The sequence below is a fragment of the Apium graveolens genome, chromosome 5 (genome assembly GCF_009905375.1).
Source record: "Apium graveolens cultivar Ventura chromosome 5, ASM990537v1, whole genome shotgun sequence".
Classification (NCBI taxonomy): Eukaryota; Viridiplantae; Streptophyta; class Magnoliopsida; order Apiales; family Apiaceae; genus Apium; species Apium graveolens.
Genome location: NC_133651.1, coordinates 140,827,616 through 140,848,361, shown reverse-complemented (window position 1 = coordinate 140,848,361; position 20,746 = coordinate 140,827,616). Strand labels below are relative to the sequence as shown.

At 33.2% G+C, this 20,746-nt stretch overlaps 1 protein-coding gene across 1 annotated transcript; it reads left to right on the top strand.

Annotated features, from left to right (window-relative positions):
- Positions 1–452: 452 nt before the first annotated feature.
- LOC141724543 (protein CTR9 homolog) lies at positions 453–20,184 on the top strand. The gene is made up of 24 exons (XM_074526716.1): positions 453–731; positions 1,611–1,677; positions 1,813–2,004; positions 4,127–4,227; positions 4,723–4,776; positions 4,992–5,108; positions 5,202–5,265; positions 5,411–5,625; positions 5,925–6,009; positions 10,219–10,319; positions 10,506–10,598; positions 10,977–11,045; positions 11,716–11,808; positions 11,917–12,216; positions 12,886–12,966; positions 13,070–13,228; positions 13,439–13,534; positions 14,130–14,231; positions 14,336–14,443; positions 14,553–14,777; positions 15,062–15,328; positions 15,414–15,485; positions 18,987–19,295; positions 19,674–20,184. The coding sequence occupies exons 1-24, from the start codon at positions 591–593 to the stop codon at positions 19,809–19,811; spliced, it is 3,249 nt and encodes a 1,082-aa protein (XP_074382817.1). The 5' UTR covers positions 453–590; the 3' UTR covers positions 19,812–20,184.
- The last annotated feature ends 562 nt before the right edge of the window (positions 20,185–20,746 follow it).

The following is a 20,746-nucleotide window of genomic DNA, read 5'->3' as shown; positions in this document are numbered from 1 at the left end:
TTTAATATATTTAAATATTTAAATAAATATTTTTCATAAAAGTTTTTACAAATTTATTTTGTACAAATAAATTTTTATCTTCTAGAAAATAAGTTATTGACAATATATAATAAATTAAAATAATTTGGTTAGTGTTAAACTAATAAATAACTAATAAAATAATAACAATATACTATTTTAAAAAAGAAGATGTAGGTAACCTACCTATACAAGTAAAATTATTGGAGTAATAAAATTATTTTTTAATTTCCTATATTTTAGATAACTATTATTTAATTATATTTCAGAAAATAAAAATAGGGAATACTATTCGAGATGTTTAATCCAACGGCTGCTATGTAAACTATTATAATCTGAGGGCAATAATAAAGTAATTAAAAACATTAGGTTTAATTGGATCAAATAATTAAAAAGCCCATTCTATATACGATATAAAGGGTTCTGTTCACAAATATTGCCTCGCGGCTTCTTGTTGTTTTGATTTGTTTTTATGTTTAGCTAAATCAGTTTGTCCTCCTCCGTTGTGAAACCCCAAACCCATAGAAGTAAAAGGCAGAGGGTTTAATTGGGTCGAAAATTTGAGTTGAAGAATGGCGTGTGTGTATATTCCGGTACAGAACTCCGAGGAGGAGGTCAGAGTCTCTCTCGATCAGCTTCCCAGGGACGCCAACGACATTCTCGATATCTTAAAAGCCGAACAAGCTCCTCTCGATCTCTGGCTCATCATTGCTGTGAGTCCTCTCTCTCTCTCCCCCCTTTCTCCCTCTCTCTCTCTCTCGTGATATCGTGATATATATAATCTAATTTTTCATAGATCTTCTCTCTGCTTAATTTCAAGTTTTCTATTTGATTATCTACTTGAGTTATTGTTTGAATCCTGTTTGATTAATCAGTCGATTTGACTCACGTTTTGGAATTGCATATGATAAAGTAAAATTAGTTTTATTTTGTTTTTCTGACTGTTAATTATGTGGACCAAGGGAGAAATAGATAAATCAGTTGCTCGAGGACTCTAGGTAGCAACATTGGTCAATAACATTAATTGAGTTTATGAGATAGTATTTTGTTTTAATGAACGTCTCTTTGAACTGGAATATGAACTTAAGACATAAATTTGGCGCGGGCGGGGATATTAAATTTAGTGGGAAGGGCAGGAACCTATTTAATGATCTAGGATATTAATTATTTCAGAAAATTGAGTGACTGAATTAGATTTTATGTTATACTGCCATTATGGGTCTGCACACTCTGTGTCTGATTTTTTTTTTTTTTTTTTAAATTTGAGAATTCAACACCCAGTGCTTCAATATGCTACCTATTTTACCCGTACTTGGCTAAAAGTGTCCAACATGAATACTTGTCCAAGCATCGGACTTGGCAATAAATTTTAAATTTTTACATATTGTAGGCCTAAAATAGGCGTCCGAGTGTCCATACCCATGTCCGAGTGTCGAGTGTCCGACACGGGTACTTGAGCAAAGTTTAAGATTCAGGGTGACATACTAAGCTACATGTATCCGATTCCACTGAACATTAATAATGCAGTATGATATATAATGGTTTGGTGGAATCAGTTCTTATTCTAACAGTTTTAACTGGTTTTGATAAAGAGGGAGTACTTCAAACAAGGAAAGGTTGAGCAATTTCGCCAAATTTTGGAAGAAGGGTCTAGTCCTGGTATGTCTCTTTTGCGAAATTTGGTTTCTTATGAGGCCATGTTTAAGTATGTTAAAGATAACTAGATCCAGATGGTATGGTATCTTTCCTGCTTTTGAATATGTGTGGCCTGTTAATAGCGTTCATGACTTGCAGAGATTGATGAATACTATGCTGATGTAAGATATGAGAGGATTGCCATATTAAATGCTCTAGGAGCCTACTATAGCCACCTGGGAAAAATTGAGACCAAACGAGAAAAGGAGGAGTATTTTATTAAAGCTACACAATACTACAATAAGGCGTCAAGAATAGATATGCACGAGTCTTCTACTTGGGTTGGCAAAGGTATCCTTACTTTCGCTGCTTTCTATTAATGAACACTTGTTCTTGAATGTCCTGTGCCTGTGTATCCTCATTAATGCCTATATTGTGTTTGAGAAATGCACACAAGATGATGTAGGACAAGGGTAATAAAACACCTATCTCTGCTAAGAATCGCATCAAACATACAATTAATCCCCAACTTTAATTCATAAATATTCAAGTCTAAATTATAATAAAAGATTACATGATATTATATATTTTAGATAACTATTACTTGGAAGCCAAGTAATTTTCTGAAAACTAAATACTTGTCTATGTGTATATCATATATGTTACCATAATTAATTAAAGGAAACAATTCCTTTACTTTATTCTACTAATATTATCTATATTTTAGATAACTATTACTTGGAAGCCAAGTAATTTTCTGAAAACTAAATACTTGTCTATGTGTATATCATATATGTTACCATAATTAATTAAAGGAAACAATTCCTTTACTTTATTCTACTAATATTATCTATAATCTAGAATGTTCCTAATTAGATAATATAATTATTAATTACAAACTAGTTATATCTAAATAATAAAACAATAAAAATAATGATGTGCATTGTAAATTTTTTTTAATATCTAATGAATGATTTGATTAATAATTATTATGTATTTTAACTCAATATGGATTAGTTGATATGAGTTGACAAAAATAAATAACATAAGCAGTAATAGTTTATCATGATTAGTTTACTTTCATAATTTTACTAAGTTCGTTGGGTTTATGTGTGAGAAATAAGTTTATAGGTTATATTGCAAAAAATCATAAAGTTTGTTGTGTTTTTCTGCTAATAACTCATAATAATATATTATAAGTAATAATTAATTTAATTATTTTATGGTCCTCGTCATAAAAATATAAGATAAGTAATACTCCCTCTGTCCCATTAGATTCTGTACATCACTTTTTGGCACGCTTTTCAATACTCGTTTAAAATATAGTTCCATAATATATTTTTAAATTATTATTTTTTTGAATTAAAGTTTTATGTTTAAACTTTTATTCAAAAAAAAAATTTGAAAAAAATATTATGAAACTATATTTTATAGAAACCTCGAAATACGTGCAAACAGTGCACGTATATATCCCAATGGGATGGAGGTAGTAATTAATTTAATTATTTTCTGTCAATTAGTAACTATAATTGGATTTGTACCTGTATAATCATTTACTGAAGTTACATTAGTTGGCTCAGCCTTTTTTCACATATATTTACAACCCGAAACAATTAAACGTTGAGGGGAAGGCAGAGGAGATCTGAAAGATAATAAGCATTGGGAATTGTTTGGTTTTAGTAGTACTCATAATATACTAACATAGTTTTCTAGGTTTGTGTCAGGAATCGATGAATTCCTGACTAGTTTTGAAGCTATTTTTGGTGTTTTCTGATTATATAGGGTAAATATCAAGCTAAGATAGTGATAAACAGCAAAGAAACAGGGAAATCAGAAGGAGATAAGGTAGAAATGAGGGAGAGTTAGACAGAAAAGAGAGATAAGAGGTAATTTAGGCAGGAAGAAAAGAAAGGGGAGAGAGAGGGTTGGTGGAATAACATTCTATTTTCTCATATAATGCATAATAATAACAGTACTGCCAAAAGTGTACTTATATAGTCCTCATACATAACAACCCATGACAGCTACTTAGTAAAAGACACATATGCCCTTAATCTTATCTATTACTTAATATACTGCTATTCCTGACAGTTTGGCCATCCAAGTTCTTGTTCCATTTCATTGATATATTAAAGCAGCACCATATAATCATGTAATGCGCCTTGTTTTGCCTCTATGCACTCCGTATTCTGTCAACCTATATGGACGTGTATCCTGAAGAATTCTTTGTTCATAGTTGCAAGCATGTTTGATGTTCAAGTTTAAGGTTTGGTTAACTTAGTTTAATGTTCAAGTTTCATTGACCGGTGATGCCATTCTTTATTTTCCTTACCCTGGAAGAGTTTATAAAGAGAGTGTATACGTGTGGAATTTGACTTTGCAATATGCATGGATCCTCTACGAAGCCAATATGTGTTATACAGATATGCATTTTTTTAATGTAACACATCATTTTCACTGTGCTTGCTTGTAGGTCAACTTTTACTTGCTAAAGGTGATTTAGACCAGGCATCTGCTGCATTTAGGATTGTATTGGACGGAGACAGGGAACATGTTCCAGCACTTCTTGGTCAGGTATGCACTGTTGTCAGCATTTCCTCTTAGCACAACTTTTTTGATAGTTATTAGGTGTTGTGGAACAATATATCATACATATGCAGTAGTTGACTAAGGTCACTAATGTGTTTTTCCTCTAATGAGTTGGAAGTCATTCGATCACTTATTGATTAGCTCTTTAACGAGAACATACATTTATGATTGTCCGTAAGTATATGTAAGTGAAACCTTAATGCACAACTTTCTTCAATTTTCTTGCCGACCATATAAATTATATCAAGTGACACAAGTGCCAGAAATGTTCGTGTATCCCATATAGACAAATTGGTTTTAGAATGACAGAAGGGTATAAAATGCAATATGTTATTTCAGATTGGTCCAAAAAGCTCTCTTACTACTGTATTGCGATTCATGAGTGAATAAATTTCTCTAGCCATTTCCCAACCATGGAGAGCAGATTTTAATTGAATCTGTTGTTTTCTATTGATGTTAACTGGATCTGCATTTTCACAGGCATGTGTCCAGTTCAGCCGTGGCAAATATTTGGAGTCTCTGGAGTTGTACAAGGTTTGTCAATCTTTTGATATGTATTGGACGCAATAAAAAAGTCAGCAAAGTTTTGTAGTTAAAGATTTAAACTTAATTTGGTTGATTCGGAACCTTATGTGGTAAGTGTGTGATGGTTGGTTCTGTGGTGGGAGGTGGGGGGGCATTTTTTTTTGTCCTATTTAATAGAGATTTTGTTACCATCTATTGACTGTTCAAATGTAATGTTTGTAAAGAGGGCCTTGCAAGTAAATCCAGAGTGCCCTGCAGCTGTAAGACTTGGCATTGGCATGTGTCGTTATAAGTTGGGTCAACATGAAAAGGCTAAGCAAGCATTTCAACGTGTTTTGCAGGCAAGGGAAATGAACCTTTTTGTGTTGGATCAATGTTCTCTGTTTACTGCACATTATGTGCTGGTGCTAACGTTTTATTTGACAATTCTGTAGTTGGACCCCGAAAATGTCGAGGCTCTTGTTGCCCTTGGAATTTTGGACTTGCAAATTAATGAAGGTGAATTATTTTATATTGCCTAGGAATTTGAAATGCACAACACACACACATGTATCCCTATCGTGCATATACCAATTGAATATCACATTCTGTAGCTGAATATATCATTTTGATTTGAACTTTGGTGTTAATTTTCTGCACACAGCTGGTGGTATTAGAAGAGGAATGGAAAAGATGCAAAGAGCTTTTGAATTTTATCCGTACTGTGCAACATCACTTAATTATCTAGCAAATCATTTCTTCTTTACTGGTCAGCATTTTCTGGTTGAGCAGCTCACTGAAACTGCTCTTGCTGTAACTAATCATGGGCCAACTAGGGCACACTCTTACTATAACCTTGCACGTTCTTACCATAGTAAGGTGTGTAAGATTTAACCTCTTATGTTTATTATTAGCTTAATCTCGTTTGCCTATAGTTTCATCTAAGGTGGGTTTTCATCTCCTCTTTTCCATAGTGATGATATGAATGTTAGTGGTCTCATACCTTTTCCCTTCGTTTTAACTCCAATTTTTTTTGCTACAACTATCCATTTACTGTTATTGAGGCCACTTGCACTTTGTAATTACTGAAGTTGTGTGAAAAACTGAAAATTAGTAAAAATCAAGATAATTTTGTTAACATAATGTTAAGATATTAATTTTCTAATCTACTACTGTAGGGGGACTTTGAAAAGGCTGGACTGTACTACATGGCCTCTGTAAAAGAAATTGATAAGCCTAGGGAGTTTGTGTTACCTTATTATGGTGAGTGAATTTCGAAGCTGCTTATCATTGTGCCTCGTCATCTATACTTTTTACGTGCTGTAACCACACTCATTTGGCTTTCTAGCTGTCCATTGTTATTTCTGCTAAGAATAGTATTATTATATTCTAGGTTACTGCGACTCGGGTACGGAGAGTCGGACACGACACATCCGAGTGTCGGATTCGATTTTTTGAAAATTTTAGGCTATGTTAATCGGACTCGGCTAGAAGTGTCCGACGTGGACACGTGTCCAGGTATCGGACTCGGCAACATTTTGAAAAATATACATGTTTTGGGCTTGAAATAAGTGTCCGAGTCCGAATGTCCATGTCCAAGGGTCGAGTGTCCGACACGGATACTCGGAGGTAAAATGAAGAGTCCGAGTAACATAGATTTTAGGACACAGGGACACCGTCCGAATTTTGGACACGGGTACGGGGACACGGGATTTTTTTAATTTAAATAATATATAAATATATATACTATATATATATTATTATTAAGTTATTTATTGAAAACATTATATTAAGTAAAATATTCAAAGTTATTGTCCAAATTAGTTTCAATATTTTTTTTATTTAATTTTGTGAATAAATAAAATTTAATAGTCCTCTGTTATTGAAATGTTGTATCATGGACATAATTTGCTGTGTATATTGTGTATATATTTTGTATTATTGCTTTTAACTTTTAAGAGCAGGTCCAATGCAATGCTATTAGTGGTGCCATTTCTATAATTTGAAATCAAATGTCAAAAATTTCAATTTCAAAGGAGTTCTATACTTGGCATATATGCATCCTTGGTTCTAAATTTGAAACCAAGGATGCATCTAACCACATCATCAAACTACTACAAATGAGATGTATATTGTTGTACTTCAAATGAAACTTAGGGGAAGTGACAAAATTGAGGTAAATTAGGAAATATTTGGTTTCAAAATGCATCTAGCATTGGAGTTGAAGTTTTGTTTTAGCACCAAAAGACACTTTTTGATGCCAAATTATAGCAATAGCTATAGCTAAATAACATCTTGCATTGGACTTGATCTAAGATATGCATTCCAGGTGGCCCACCATTTCTTGAAAAAAGTAATGTTAAATGAACCTGGACAATGGACGGTCTAGATTCGTTCCACAAACATAAATATATACATCTGCATATATGACACCTTTATAAAGAAACAAAATGTGTTAACTTCGTCTTCTTCGGTTAGCACGTCTCTCTTCCTCTTCATCTTTCTACACCCACCCACCCCATCTTTTCCGTTCCATTTTCATCAGATCTGATGAAAATAATTGGTTCAAATATATATATATATGGGACCTGCAAACATGTTTATAGTAAGCTTCATATCACTAATAACCTTGCAATTTTTCGGGAAACCTGAAATTTTTTCCGGCCACCGGCCAAAAAATTCCGGCGACGATGAAGGATCCGATTTCACACAGACGAATCCGGCACGTATCCCGTGTTGTGTCCCGTGTCGTGTCGTGTCGACAGAGGTATGGCCGCCTGTTCCGGTGAGTTTGGAGTAACTTAGATTATATTAGGTGATTCCATTTCATGACATCAATGGTAATTCATAATTGGAGGAGCTACATAGTGTTCAGTGTTATTAAAAGGGCGCATATGCGCTCGCCTATGCGATGCGAGCCTAAAGCGCTTTGCTTTGGTTATGCAATGCAACTTCACTGAAGCACACGTTTCTGTGCGCTTTGAGCGCTTTAGCAATGTGCAAGAAGCGCTAGAAAAGCGCACTTTTTTGTTTTTTGTTGACTGTGTGTGTGCTGGTGGTGGCTGGACTGTTGGGTTGTTTTTAAGGAACCAAGTCATAACAAACCCCTAAAATTTAAGTCAGCCAACAGATATACATTACATGAATGATACGATACAGACATACAAATAAATATAGAAACACACGAATGATACAACGCAGGCAATTAACCGAGAACGATTTTAGGATAGTCAGGATGAATATTTTGAAAATCTACAAGATTTTCAAAATCTTCAAAAAGAGCCTTTTTGTAGATTTTCAAAATCTTCAAAAAGAGCCTGGAGATGATTTTTGGCTATGTTAAGTTGTCAACTGGTGAGAAGACCAGAACCAATCTATAGGGCTTGTAGTTGATTCTCTGTCTTTATTTTGTTACCATGACTTCATATTTGTGCCTTGATTTTGAATCTGGTGAATCATTAACATCTTTTATGACAACATAATTTGCTTATGACATGTTAAAATTATGGTTTATGCATTTTTTTCAACTCTTATGCTCTTTCTAAAAAGCGCGCTTCTTGCATTGCGCTTATGCTCCAGGAGGCCTTTGCGTTTTAGTGCACATGTCGCGTTTAATGACACTGATAGGGATTAGTGGGATCTATATCTCCTGCCCCTACATAGAGAAAAGATCACACGAGTATTATACGTATTAGTTTATAAAATTGAAGTTGACCTAGCCCCCACAACTGGTAACGCCACTGCTTAGGTAGATAGATGACGAGTTGCATACTGGAATTTTTTTCAGAAAAACTTACATTAGGAAACTTACATATTAGACTCGACCTATATAGTTATAAATTTAATTATTTATAGTTATAGCATCTAATAAAAATTGTTAAAATTTATGACATTGGAATCCTCTTAGAATTCCAAACTAATATATATTATAAAATTTTCCTTCGGATCTTATTAGGATCTACAGATTTGATTGTAAATATAGTTTTTTTACACTTTTCATTAGGATGCTAGTACTTAATCATTTACCATGGTATTAATACCCTCTCTTTATTATCTCAAATGTTGGTTAAACCAATTATGATAGTGATACTGTAACAGAATAACTTCATATTGGTTGTTTTGAGAAAAGAAAAAAACACTTTCTTAATGGGTATGTAGTACGTCACTTGGTTAAGAATATATGTAGTATGATATATGAAACAGATGATTTTAACTTATTATATTAAAATTAGAATCATTAATATATTGTGTAAAATATTTTCAGTTGAATCTTAGTTGAATTCGCAAATTACTTATTAAATTTGTTTTATTCTATATTTCATTCGAAGGTTATGTATAGTATTTAGCAACTTCTATTTTAATTTAATATTTAAAATCCTATTAGAATTACAAATATAAATATTTTGTTAATAATTTTCCAATTAGAATCCTAGCAGAATTTTCGAGTTCAATTATAAATTTATTTTCCAACATTTTTCTCTAGAATCTTGCTAAAGTATTTACCAGAATTGTGGAATTAACACCATCGTCCGGTTTTCTGTCCTTTTTTAAATCTTATGTGTTGCTTAAACAAATTATTACAGGAATTTAATAACCGGAAAAGGTTAAGTTTCAGATGTACCCATATAAAGGAATAAAGATAGATAGAAAAAATACTGTTAGTAAGTATAATAAAATTTAATATATAGTTTTTTTTTTCTGCTAAAATTCCAAATTCTATAATTTATGATTTTTATATCTAGCAACGTATAAATTTGGTTATATATTTAAAATATATTATTCGTACCTATTTCATAATTCGATAACTTAGAAACTTAATATTTGTTAATTATATATAACTATTAACTAAAATTTCATAGTTACTAATAAATTATTATCTAGTAGTGTATCTTGAAGTATGAATAAAATAATCCTGCATTCAGTTTTGTATTATCATTTATCGAACAACGAATATCCTTACTAATTATATAATTTCTTGTAGAATATATTTAATTTTTGTTACAAATGTAATTTAATAAGAATTTATATTATGTAAAAAAATGTTTACCTAAACCTTGCCTGGCATATGTTACCTGCTAACCAATAAAGAATACTATCTCAGCCCAGACCAATTTTTTTTACATTTGATTGAGCACATGAGGTTAAGAAAGATGAAGATAGTGTGTAAACTAGTGGGACCAATCAATATTTAGCAAATAAATTACAATAGATTAGAAAGGTGGAGGGAAGTAGTGGGTCAAAATAGTTTTTAAATTGTTAAAACTATACTACTTTCAAAGATTTTAGAAATGTAAAGAATGAGAGGGACATCCAATATAGAAAATGTGAAAAATTGCAGGGCGGGGGGGGGGGGGGGGGGTAAATGATTAAGCATTACTTTATTTCTTTTTTCGTTTTTTATTTTATGTTAAAGTTTTTCAATAAAAAAATTATCTATGACAGCTCAGAAATAATAGTGCTTACCTTCCACAGGCCTCGCACAAGTTCAATTGCATTTGGGAGATTTGAGGAGTTCCCTTTCAAACTATGAAAAAGTTTTGGAGGTGGCCCCTGAAAACTGTGAGACACTGAAAGTGAGTTTGTTAAAAGATTTTTTGGTTAATTTCTTTTATTCTTGCACCTAGTTCTTTTCTTCGCTTACTATAATTGCTTGTAAATTTGTTTTGTTATAACTATATAATTATTGCACTGTCTTTCAATCCCACATGTCAAAGCTATATATATACTGTATTGACTTTTTTCCACGTCAAATCATACAGGCTGTTGGTCATATATTCCTTCAGCTTGGACAGAATGAGAAGGCCTTGGAATACCTGAAAAAAGCTACAAAGTTCCATCCACGTGATGCTGAGGTAATCAAATAGTTCTCTAATTCATATTACAGTATGCACTTCTGATCAATGCTGTTTTTGGGAAATTGGGGTTAACACACGGAATTCATCTATTTTACTGGAATTAGCTGTGAAGTGTTTGATTTCTCTTTACTAATTGATTGTTTTGCATCTGCGTAAAATCTCTATCATCTAATTTGCACCAATATTTAGTAATTGTTTTGTTTTGTTTATCTTCATTATACATGATGAATGGTTACATTCAAAATTTGCTTTTTTTTTGAAACATAGTATCAGTGTGTGACGTGAAAATAGTATGGCACAATTTCCAGGGGTGCTTGTCATCAAGTCTTGCTAATAACTTCCGACTTCCCTTTTCTTTCACTTGACTTTGTACAGGCATTTATAAATCTGGGAGAGTTACTAATCTCAACTGATGCTGGAGCTGCTTTAGATGCCTTTAAAACTGTAATAACTCTTTCTACTTTGTAATTTTCTTGCCTGCTTGTATTGCCACTCTGCCAATTAAAAAAATAACAGCTAGGGCTTATTTAGCTGTAAACTTTTTGTTTTTGGCAATGGAGCTAACAGCTGTCATGACCTCGTCTACATAGCATGTCTGCTATTATGGTTTGTATACTTTTTTAGTAAGTGTATTCTTTTGGTGTGCAGCGAGCAACTTAAATAGTGTATTTTTCTTAGAGATCATCCTCAATGGAATATGTAACTAAATTAGCATCTTTTAAAATAAAGTATCTACTAGCACTGTAGCAGATACTTCACGTGAAAAGTCATAATGTAATCACTGGCAATATGTGACAATTAAATTAAGACATGTTCATCGCATGGAAACATATATTTGTGCAAATTATAGAAAATAAGGGGCTGTTTTTAATTCGTAAAAGTCATGGGGCTTTTATAGTTTTTTAGAAATTTAGGGGAGTTCAGATCTTGTATATTCAATTTCTAAATAATATAAACAATGTATTAATATAATTTAAGGTTGCTGCATCCCCCTTTTGACCTATTCGAAATGCTTTGTTTATTTATTGCATCACTACACCCAGAACACTTACCTATTTTTTTAATCATGTCGTATTTTTCATGAAATTTTGCTTAAGTGGTCTTTTTCCTACAGGCACGTAGTCTATTGAAAAAGGGTCATGAAGAAATACCAATAGATCTGCTCAATAACATTGGCGTCATTCATTTTGAAAGGGAAGAGTACGAGGTCTGCAAATTCTTGTTTTACTTGCATGCATGGAGAATTGCTGAGTATATACAGTTTTAAATATTACTCAGATTTTTGACAGATAACTTCATCGTATCTAATTTTTAGCCTGCTGAAGAGGCATTCAAGGAGGCTCTAGGTGATGGTCTATGGCGAAAGTTAATTGATATTAATACTAAGAACAGTGGACAGCAGCCTATTATTGAAGCATTGTACAAGCCGTTGGATGCTAGTGCATCTATTGAGAAGTATAGGGACACCCAGTTGTTCAACCAGCTTGAGGAAGCCGGCATTTCTGTAGAACTGCCTTGGATTAAGATTGCAACACTCTTCAACCTTGGTTTACTGCTAGAGCATTTGCACAAAACAGAAATGGCTAGCATATTATACCGTCTGATTTTGTTTAAGGTATATAGTCCGTTGACTTTTGAATTTGCCTCTTGCAGTTTTAGGTTTTCAGTCTTCATAAAGATGTGACGTTATGCATAAACCTTTTATTATTGAAGTGATGTGCTCAAGTGTAATTATACTTGCCAACTGTTTTTTCACCTTTAAAGAGGCTATAACAACTTCAAGGCAGATAAGTAGATTGAACTTCACCTCTGTGACTAAATAGCTCCTTGTTGAGAGAGTATGTTAGACAGACGTGGCCGAGATTTGCAAGATATGAGAAGGCTAGTTTAATTTGGTTTGATAAAAGGACAAAATGTGATGATCGGTTTTAGTAAAGAAGGTTAATGTTGTTTAATTACATATTTTTTTAACATTTCTATTCCTTTTGATTGTTGAGGCTTTCTTGGTACAATTTTTTTTTGGAATTGCTTGGTTCTTTTTCTACAGGGACCTGATTTTTTTCATTTTATGAGATTTCTTGAATGTGAAGGTTATTTTTCCTTGTTGGGGGCAGAAATGTTGTTTCTAGTTTCCTATGTTGTTTATATTGTATGTTAGAGATTTTGGCACAATCATGGTCATTTTATGATACTAATTTTTCTGTGCATGTGTGTGTTAACAATCCGTGTGTAAAGTTTCCATTGGTATGTATTTCTGGAGATTTTCTAACCAATTCTTTTACAGTATCCTGAGTACGTAGATGCTTATCTCCGGCTCGCTGCTATCGCAAAAGCTCAAAACGATTTTCACCTAAGCATTAAACTGGTTGTTAACTATTCTCCAGATTTCAAATTTATCCATTGTTCTTTCTTGTTTCCTGGTTTATTGTTTGCAAGCTATCTAAAAATTTAGTATTCTAATGTAACAGGTTCGTGATGCCTTAAAAGTAGATGAAAAGTGCTCAAACGCATTACTAATGCTTGGTGACTTGGAGCTTAAAAATGATGATTGGGTCAAGGCAAAAGAAACGTTCAAAGCTGCCAATGATGCTACCGATGGAAAAGATTCTTATGCTACTCTTTGTTTGGTGGGTATATGTTAAAATCTCAATTTGTGATGGGTGATACATTGTTGGTGGTTTTCTGTACATTCCTTGCCAAAAGTATAGATGATTAGGCCTGCAGTTTAGAAATCAAGGAATGTACATTAATGTTAGTATTATTTCTCTTTAGTGATGTCGATTGTTGGATTATATTTAGTAGATTTTTTTGTAATTTTTTTTTTTGACATTTGATAGGGAAACTGGAATTACTTCGCAGCTGTTCGTTTTGACAAAAGAAATGCAAAGTTGGAAGCAACACATCTGGAGAAATCAAAAGAACTTTACACTAAAGTAATTATACATCCGTGGATGCCACAGTCACTCATATTTTAAAAATCTTTATCTATTCTTGATTGAATGAATTTAGTACTTACTTTTGGGAAGGCATGCATTTGATTGACGCATGTTATGATCTTACCATTGTTTTTAGTCAAGTTCTGGCGATTCACAATCAATAGTAATGCCAATATGTTCTAGAGATAAATTATTGCACTGTTCTTGGATAAGGTTGTTTGTCCATCAATTGTTAACCTATATGAGATCATCTTGCATCCTCCTATTTTTCAGATTTATATTGGATGGAGGGCTGCAATTCAAAAGTTCTTTTTCTCTGTTTACATGTTTTAGTTTTATTCATGGCTGTATTCTGGTTCACATTATTTAGGTTTGCCTTATATTAAATATAATCTTCTTTTTCCCTAAGATAAACTGTCTTTAATGTTCTTCTGTAATGCCTACAATAGTTTATTACTGATGTTTTACACTTGTAGCCCATGATCAGGGTCTTCATGCTACTGTGATTCTCGACTTTAAGACATGTGCTCGAATACTGGTAAAATCTGCAGAACATATGTTCATAACTCTTCTTAATATACATTGTTACCAGGTTCTGGTTCAGCATCCTTCAAATCTATATGCCGCCAATGGCGCTGGTGTGGTATTGGCAGAAAAAGGTCATTATGATGTTGCAAAGGAACTTCTTACACAGGTCAGCTAGATTGTGTCTTACAGTTTTGAATGCTTTAGGTGTTGCTGTAGAAAAAGCTGCACCATTGCGATTGTCTTACACAGGTTTGTAATTTTAAATTGTAGGTTCAAGAGGCTGCAAGTGGAAGCATTTTTGTCCAGATGCCAGGTGTGTGGATTAATTTAGCACACATTCATTTTGCTCAAGGAGATTTCGCTCTGGCCATCAAGATGGTTCGTTCCTCTTCGATTTATTTGATTTATATCACCTATATGAGAATTCTTTTTTTTTTTTCTGGATATTGACATGGTTAGTTGCAATGTCTTATTCTTTGTTTTGCAGTATCAAAATTGTCTGCGTAGGTTTTTCTATAATACAGATAGTAATGTGCTTCTTTATTTGGCTCGTACACATTATGAAGCTGAACAGTGGCAAGACTGTAAAAGGACTTTGCTAAGAGCAATTCACTTGGCTCCTTCAAATTACACTTTGAGATTTGATGCTGGTGTAACATTGCAGAAGTTCTCAGCATCTACTTTACAGAAAACAAAAAGGACTGTAGAAGAGGTAAAAAATGCAAATTACCGTCTTGGTTTAATTTTTACATTCAATCTATTAGTAATTTGAACAAGGTGAGTGGTTGGTGAAACATGTAAAGTTATTGTTGGGAAAGCTCAAGAGAATGTGTAGGTGCTTCCCCTTTTCCTTGTATCATATATTCAGAACAAAACAAAGATCATTATGCATGTATGTTGAAATATGCAAGTTGCGACTATTTGATCATAAATTTACATATGCATGTTTTGATTTACTAGTAACCTTGTGGGTGCTTGCTTTTTCTTGTATAATAGGTGCGTGCAACAGTTGCCGAGCTAACGAATGCAGTCCGTTTATTTAGTCAGCTGTCTGCAGCTTCTAACCTTCACATTCATGGATTTGACGAAAAGAAAATAGAAACACATGTTGGTTATTGCAAGCACTTACTTGAGGCTGCAAAAGTTCATCTAGAGGCAGCTGAGCGCGAAGACCAGAAAATAAAGGAGAGACAGGAACTTGCACGCCAGGTTACATTGGCCGAGGAAAACCGTCGCAAAGCTGAAGAACAGAAAAAACTGCAGGTCAATGTTTTTCATGTTATCTACTTCGCTCTTTAATATTTTCACTGTTTGTCTAACTGTAAGTTCATGTTTATATTGGGAACAGTTGGAGAAAAGAAAACAGGAGGAAGAGCTAAAGCAAATGAAGCAACAGGAGGAGCATTTAGAGCGTATGAAGGTACAAATTAAAGACAATCCATTTTAAGTTATATGTTCATCGAAGTCTTGATTTTGCTTGTCCACAATGTTTGGTATCAGACTATCCTGTACGCTAGTCTTTATATTTTCATGTTCTCGATCTGAGGCTGCCCGTACAGTTTGTAAATCATTTAAAATTTAAATCTGCTGTTACACCTAGTATTGGCCTCTGTTTGGTTAACCTATAAGTTGAAACTTGAATGTAATATCCTGTAATTTTTAGAATTAGATTAATAATAGAATAATAGAATAAAAAGGATTAAAATTAGATAAGGACTAGGATTTTAAAATTGAATTAGATTAATGGACCTAGAATTTGGATCAGATTCTAATATGGATAACTTCTAGGTTAAGAAATAGGGTTTTTTATTGTTATAAATAGATCATATTCGTCTTCCTCGTTTTAATTATTAAAATTCGTAGGACTTTCTCAGCAAAAATCAGCTGTCTTGTAAAATTCGTAGAAAATTCATCGTAAGTCAGAATTCAGTGATTCTGGACTTTTCAGAAAGGTCTTTTCGTTATCTTTAGCTTTCGTGTTTCGTGTTTTCCAAGAAAATATCGTTTAGAGGGTCAAAAAGAGTAAATTCAGATCTGGTCAGGCTTTGAGGTAAGTACCTTTTGACTTACTTTTAAATTTCCGAAAAGATATTTCAGTTCTGTTTTTAATTTCATATAAGATATAAAAACTTTGATTTCGAAATTATAAGATATAAGTATTTGTGAATTTTAGAACCCAGTCTCTACGTTTTCGAACCGTTCGTAATTTACGCTATAGTTCCGGAACTAGCCTTAGATACCCTTAGTAGGCGCACAAGTGTGCAACTTTAGATACCTATTAAGGGCGCGTAATTATTGAACTTTAGATGCCGACCACTGGCAAAGTGTGGTATAAAGAAATAAGAATAAGAATTAGATGCCGGCTACTGGCAAAGTGTGGCCGTAGATCAAGACTGTGGTATTTATAAGAATTATCGTTTCGTTCTGTTTTATTCTGCTCAGATCTGTTATACAATCTGTACTGTTATAAATTCTGCTCTGTTCTGTTTTAAATTCTGAATTTTAAAATATAAAACTTTGGGTTGGATTTATTTTAGAAAATGTTTTACAAAATTATTATTGTTTTAAGAAAAATCGTTTTATCAAAACACCCATTGTTTTTCTGTTTAAAAGTTAGTCAATTTGTACTTGCTGAGCTGTGTAGCTCACCCCTTTTAACATTTCAGGTTCGGAATTTGGAGCATATTAAGATTAAGGAATGAGAACTATGTGGAGATCTGTGCTGCTTCGTTTTGTGCTATTTGAATTAGAATAAAGATTTTGTTTTTAGAGAATAAATTTAATTATCTGTTAGACAATTATTATCGGATTTGTGGAGCTGCGTCTCTATTTTTATGATTTTGATTATTGAGTTTGACCGCTGCTTTGAATTTCGTGATCTATTAGAATTATCGAGTAATAATATATTTTATTTTTAGTTTTCGATTTAGAATTTAATAGTCCGGAAGTGTGGGTTGTTACAGTTGGTATCAGAGCAGGTTGTCTTTCGGAGTGTATTAGGTATGTGACCAGTACATTCCCTAGGATGCGTTATTTGTGGACCATAGTTTAAGTTTGACCTGTAGGAAATTAGTAACAGTAGACGTATAGGATTGTTGTGAATTTGGGGACCAAATTCTTTTTAAGGAGGGTAGTATGTAATATCCTGTAATTTTTAGAATTAGATTAATAATAGAATAATAGAATAAAAAGGATTAAAATTAGATAAGGACTAGGATTTTAAAATTGAATTAGATTAATGGACCTAGAATTTGGATCAGATTCTAATATGGATAACTTCTAGGTTAAGAAATAGGGTTTTTTATTGTTATAAATAGATCATATTCGTCTTCCTCGTTTTAATTATTAAAATTCGTAGGACTTTCTCAGCAAAAATCAGCTGTCTTGTAAAATTCGTAGAAAATTCATCGTAAGTCAGAATTCAGTGATTCTGGACTTTTCAGAAAGGTCTTTTCGTTATCTTCAGCTTTCGTGTTTCGTGTTTTCCAAGAAAATATCGTTTAGAGGGTCAAAAAGAGTAAATTCAGATCTGGTCAGGCTTTGAGGTAAGTACCTTTTGACTTACTTTTAAATTTCCGAAAAGATATTTCAGTTCTGTTTTTAATTTCATATAAGATATAAAAACTTTGATTTCGAAATTATAAGATATAAGTATTTGTGAATTTTAGAACCCAGTCTCTACGTTTTCGAACCGTTCGTAATTTACGCTATAGTTCCGGAACTAGCCTTAGATACCCTTAGTAGGCGCACAAGTGTGCAACTTTAGATACCTATTAAGGGCGCGTAATTATTGAACTTTAGATGCCGACCACTGGCAAAGTGTGGTATAAAGAATAAGAATAAGAATTAGATGCCGGCTACTGGCAAAGTGTGGCCGTAGATCAAGACTGTGGTATTTATAAGAATTATCGTTTCGTTCTGTTTTATTCTGCTCAGATCTGTTATACAATCTGTACTGTTATAAATTCTGCTCTGTTCTGTTTTAAATTCTGAATTTTAAAATATAAAACTTTGGGTTGGATTTATTTTAGAAAATGTTTTACAAAATTATTATTGTTTTAAGAAAAATCGTTTTATCAAAACACCCATTGTTTTTCTGTTTAAAAGTTAGTCAATTTGTACTTGCTGAGCTGTGTAGCTCACCCCTTTTAACATTTCAGGTTCGGAATTTGGAGCATATTAAGATTAAGGAATGAGAACTATGTGGAGATCTGTGCTGCTTCGTTTTGTGCTATTTGAATTAGAATAAAGATTTTGTTTTTAGAGAATAAATTTAATTATCTGTTAGACAATTATTATCGGATTTGTGGAGCTGCGTCTCTATTTTTATGATTTTGATTATTGAGTTTGACCGCTGCTTTGAATTTCGTGATCTATTAGAATTATCGAGTAATAATATATTTTATTTTTAGTTTTCGATTTAGAATTTAATAGTCCGGAAGTGTGGGTTGTTACATTGAAAGTATCAAATTTCAATGTATTACTACCTGGTCTGTGGTAGCTTGCAAGGCAGAATTATAATTTCTGACTTATGTACTGTTGTGTTCTTCTCAGTCTGAGGCTGCCTTCTTTTGTATATAATTAAATCTGCTGCAGAACCAGACTTACTGTTTGTTTCATTAACTTACAAGTCGAAAGAAGTAACAATTTCCAGTATACTTCTACTATTTAGTCTGTGGTAGTTTGCTAGGCAGCATTAAAATTTCCTGCTTTACTAGCGTCACTATTACTTGCCTTAGCCGCTATTTTGACTGATTGGATGTTGCATGGACAATTAGGCATTCATTGTCTGTTTCTATATTCTATATGAGTAAAGCTTTGTTTTGTTTCTGTACTAAAGAGATAGCTTTTTTTTTTTATTTAACAAACTGATACTTCCTCTGTTTCAACATAAACCTTTTTTGTCTTTTATATGAACCAGGAACAATGGAAGCACACTTCTGCCTCCAAGCGTAGGGATAGGACACATGCCGAAGACGAAAATGGTGGGCGTGGTGAAAAGAGGAGAAGAAAGGGGGAAAAAAAGAGAAAACGAGAGAAGAAGTCGCGTTATGAGACAGAGGAAGCAGGCGACATTGACGATCAAGAAGAAATGGAAGACGAATATGTGAATAGGAACTACAAGCAGACTGATAATGCCATGAATGATGATGGTGATGAATTTGAAGAGAATCCACAGGACCTTCTTGCAGCTGCTGGACTGGAAGATTCTGATGCTGAGGCTGACACAGTAATCTCTCTCCCTTTCTTTCTCTTTTTTCTGTATGTATAGATAAAAATCTATATGTAGGCAAAATTTTGGTGCAGTACCTTAAGTTAGGACTAATGTTAGACAGTGTAGTTTTTATGTATGTACTGCAGTGTATACTGCAAAGTTCTGTAACTAATGTGTGCAGTATGCTCTGCAGTATGTGTATAAAAATTACATGTTCGGACATTAGTCCTAGCTTTAAGGTCAAAAATATAACAAACCCAATATATAGATATGTATTATATGCTCGTATGTGTGTGTGTGTGTGTATATATATATGTCTTCTTTTCCTGTTAATTTAATTAGATTATCTGTGCTTAGCTTTTTGTATATTTTTTTCTTCTTTATATATCAAAGGTGGAAAATCCATCAGCTGCGAATAGGAAGCGGAGGGCATGGTCAGAATCCGAGGATGATGAACCAATTACTCGACAGCCCGAGTCGAGTCCAACAAGAGAAAATTCTGCAGAGATGCAGGTGAGTGATGGTGATTAGATTCGATGACGGATGAGCTGCAATTCTGGTCGTCGCAAGTGTTACAAGCAGAACTTCGAACAGAAATTTATTGCCATGTGAATTCATGAGCTTATTAGCCATTTTATTCCGAGTTGTGAGCCTACTTGGAGTGATACTAATGTTCATGTTTTGTGCCTTATAGCAGTTTTGTGTCAAAATGTGCTTGCTGTGTGTGTAAGTTGATTCTTTTTGGCCTCTGCCATGGTTGCAAGTGCATTCCAATATTAGCTGTATAGGAGCATGGTCTTCAGGGCCTTCATCTAGCTTTTGATTTGATCCTGGTTGTAAATTGTCAATAACCTTTTAAGAAGAATTTCCAATCTCCCTACTTTATTAATACAACTTTAGAAGATGTTCTTTACTTTGTAACATCAACAAGTTTATGGGACTCCACAAAAAAAGCACTAGTTTATGATTCTTCAAATTCATTTAATATATACTCTCTCCGTCCATATTTACTTGTCCAGTTTGACTTTTGCACGTAATTTAAAATGCATTGACCGTATATATGCTAATTTTCCCTTTTTGAATAAAAAAATATACTTCTTAAATTTTTATTCATAAAAGAAAATTTAAAAAATAATTAACGTAGTTATGCGGTCAATGCATCTTAAATTATATATAAAAGTCAAACAAACTGGATAAGTAAACTAAGACAGATGGAAATTGTAGTTGCTATTTCCGTACTTTGGCAAATTCAAGCAGTTGCGTAATGGTGCAACATCTTGTACTTGACTGTCTTCATATGTCCCAACTGAAGTGTATTCACAATATGTCACTAACTGCAGAGGGTAGTATAGGGTGTATCTCTGATCTGCAGCGTCTGCCCTGGTTTTTGGGATTCTTTTTAGCCAAGTCCTTGTAAATTTGTTTCCACTACAGGAGTGTCATAGGAATAGGATATTCAGACCCAG

Coding starts and splice junctions, on each gene's coding strand:
- LOC141724543 (XM_074526716.1), top strand. CDS start 591: ATGGCGTGTGTGTATATTCCGGTACAGAACTCCGAGGAGGAGGTCAGA. Junction 5,626..5,924: donor CACGTTCTTACCATAGTAAG/GTGTGTAAGATT, acceptor CTACTACTGTAG/GGGGACTTTGAAAAGGCTGG. Junction 14,444..14,552: donor TCGCTCTGGCCATCAAGATG/GTTCGTTCCTCT, acceptor TTTGTTTTGCAG/TATCAAAATTGTCTGCGTAG.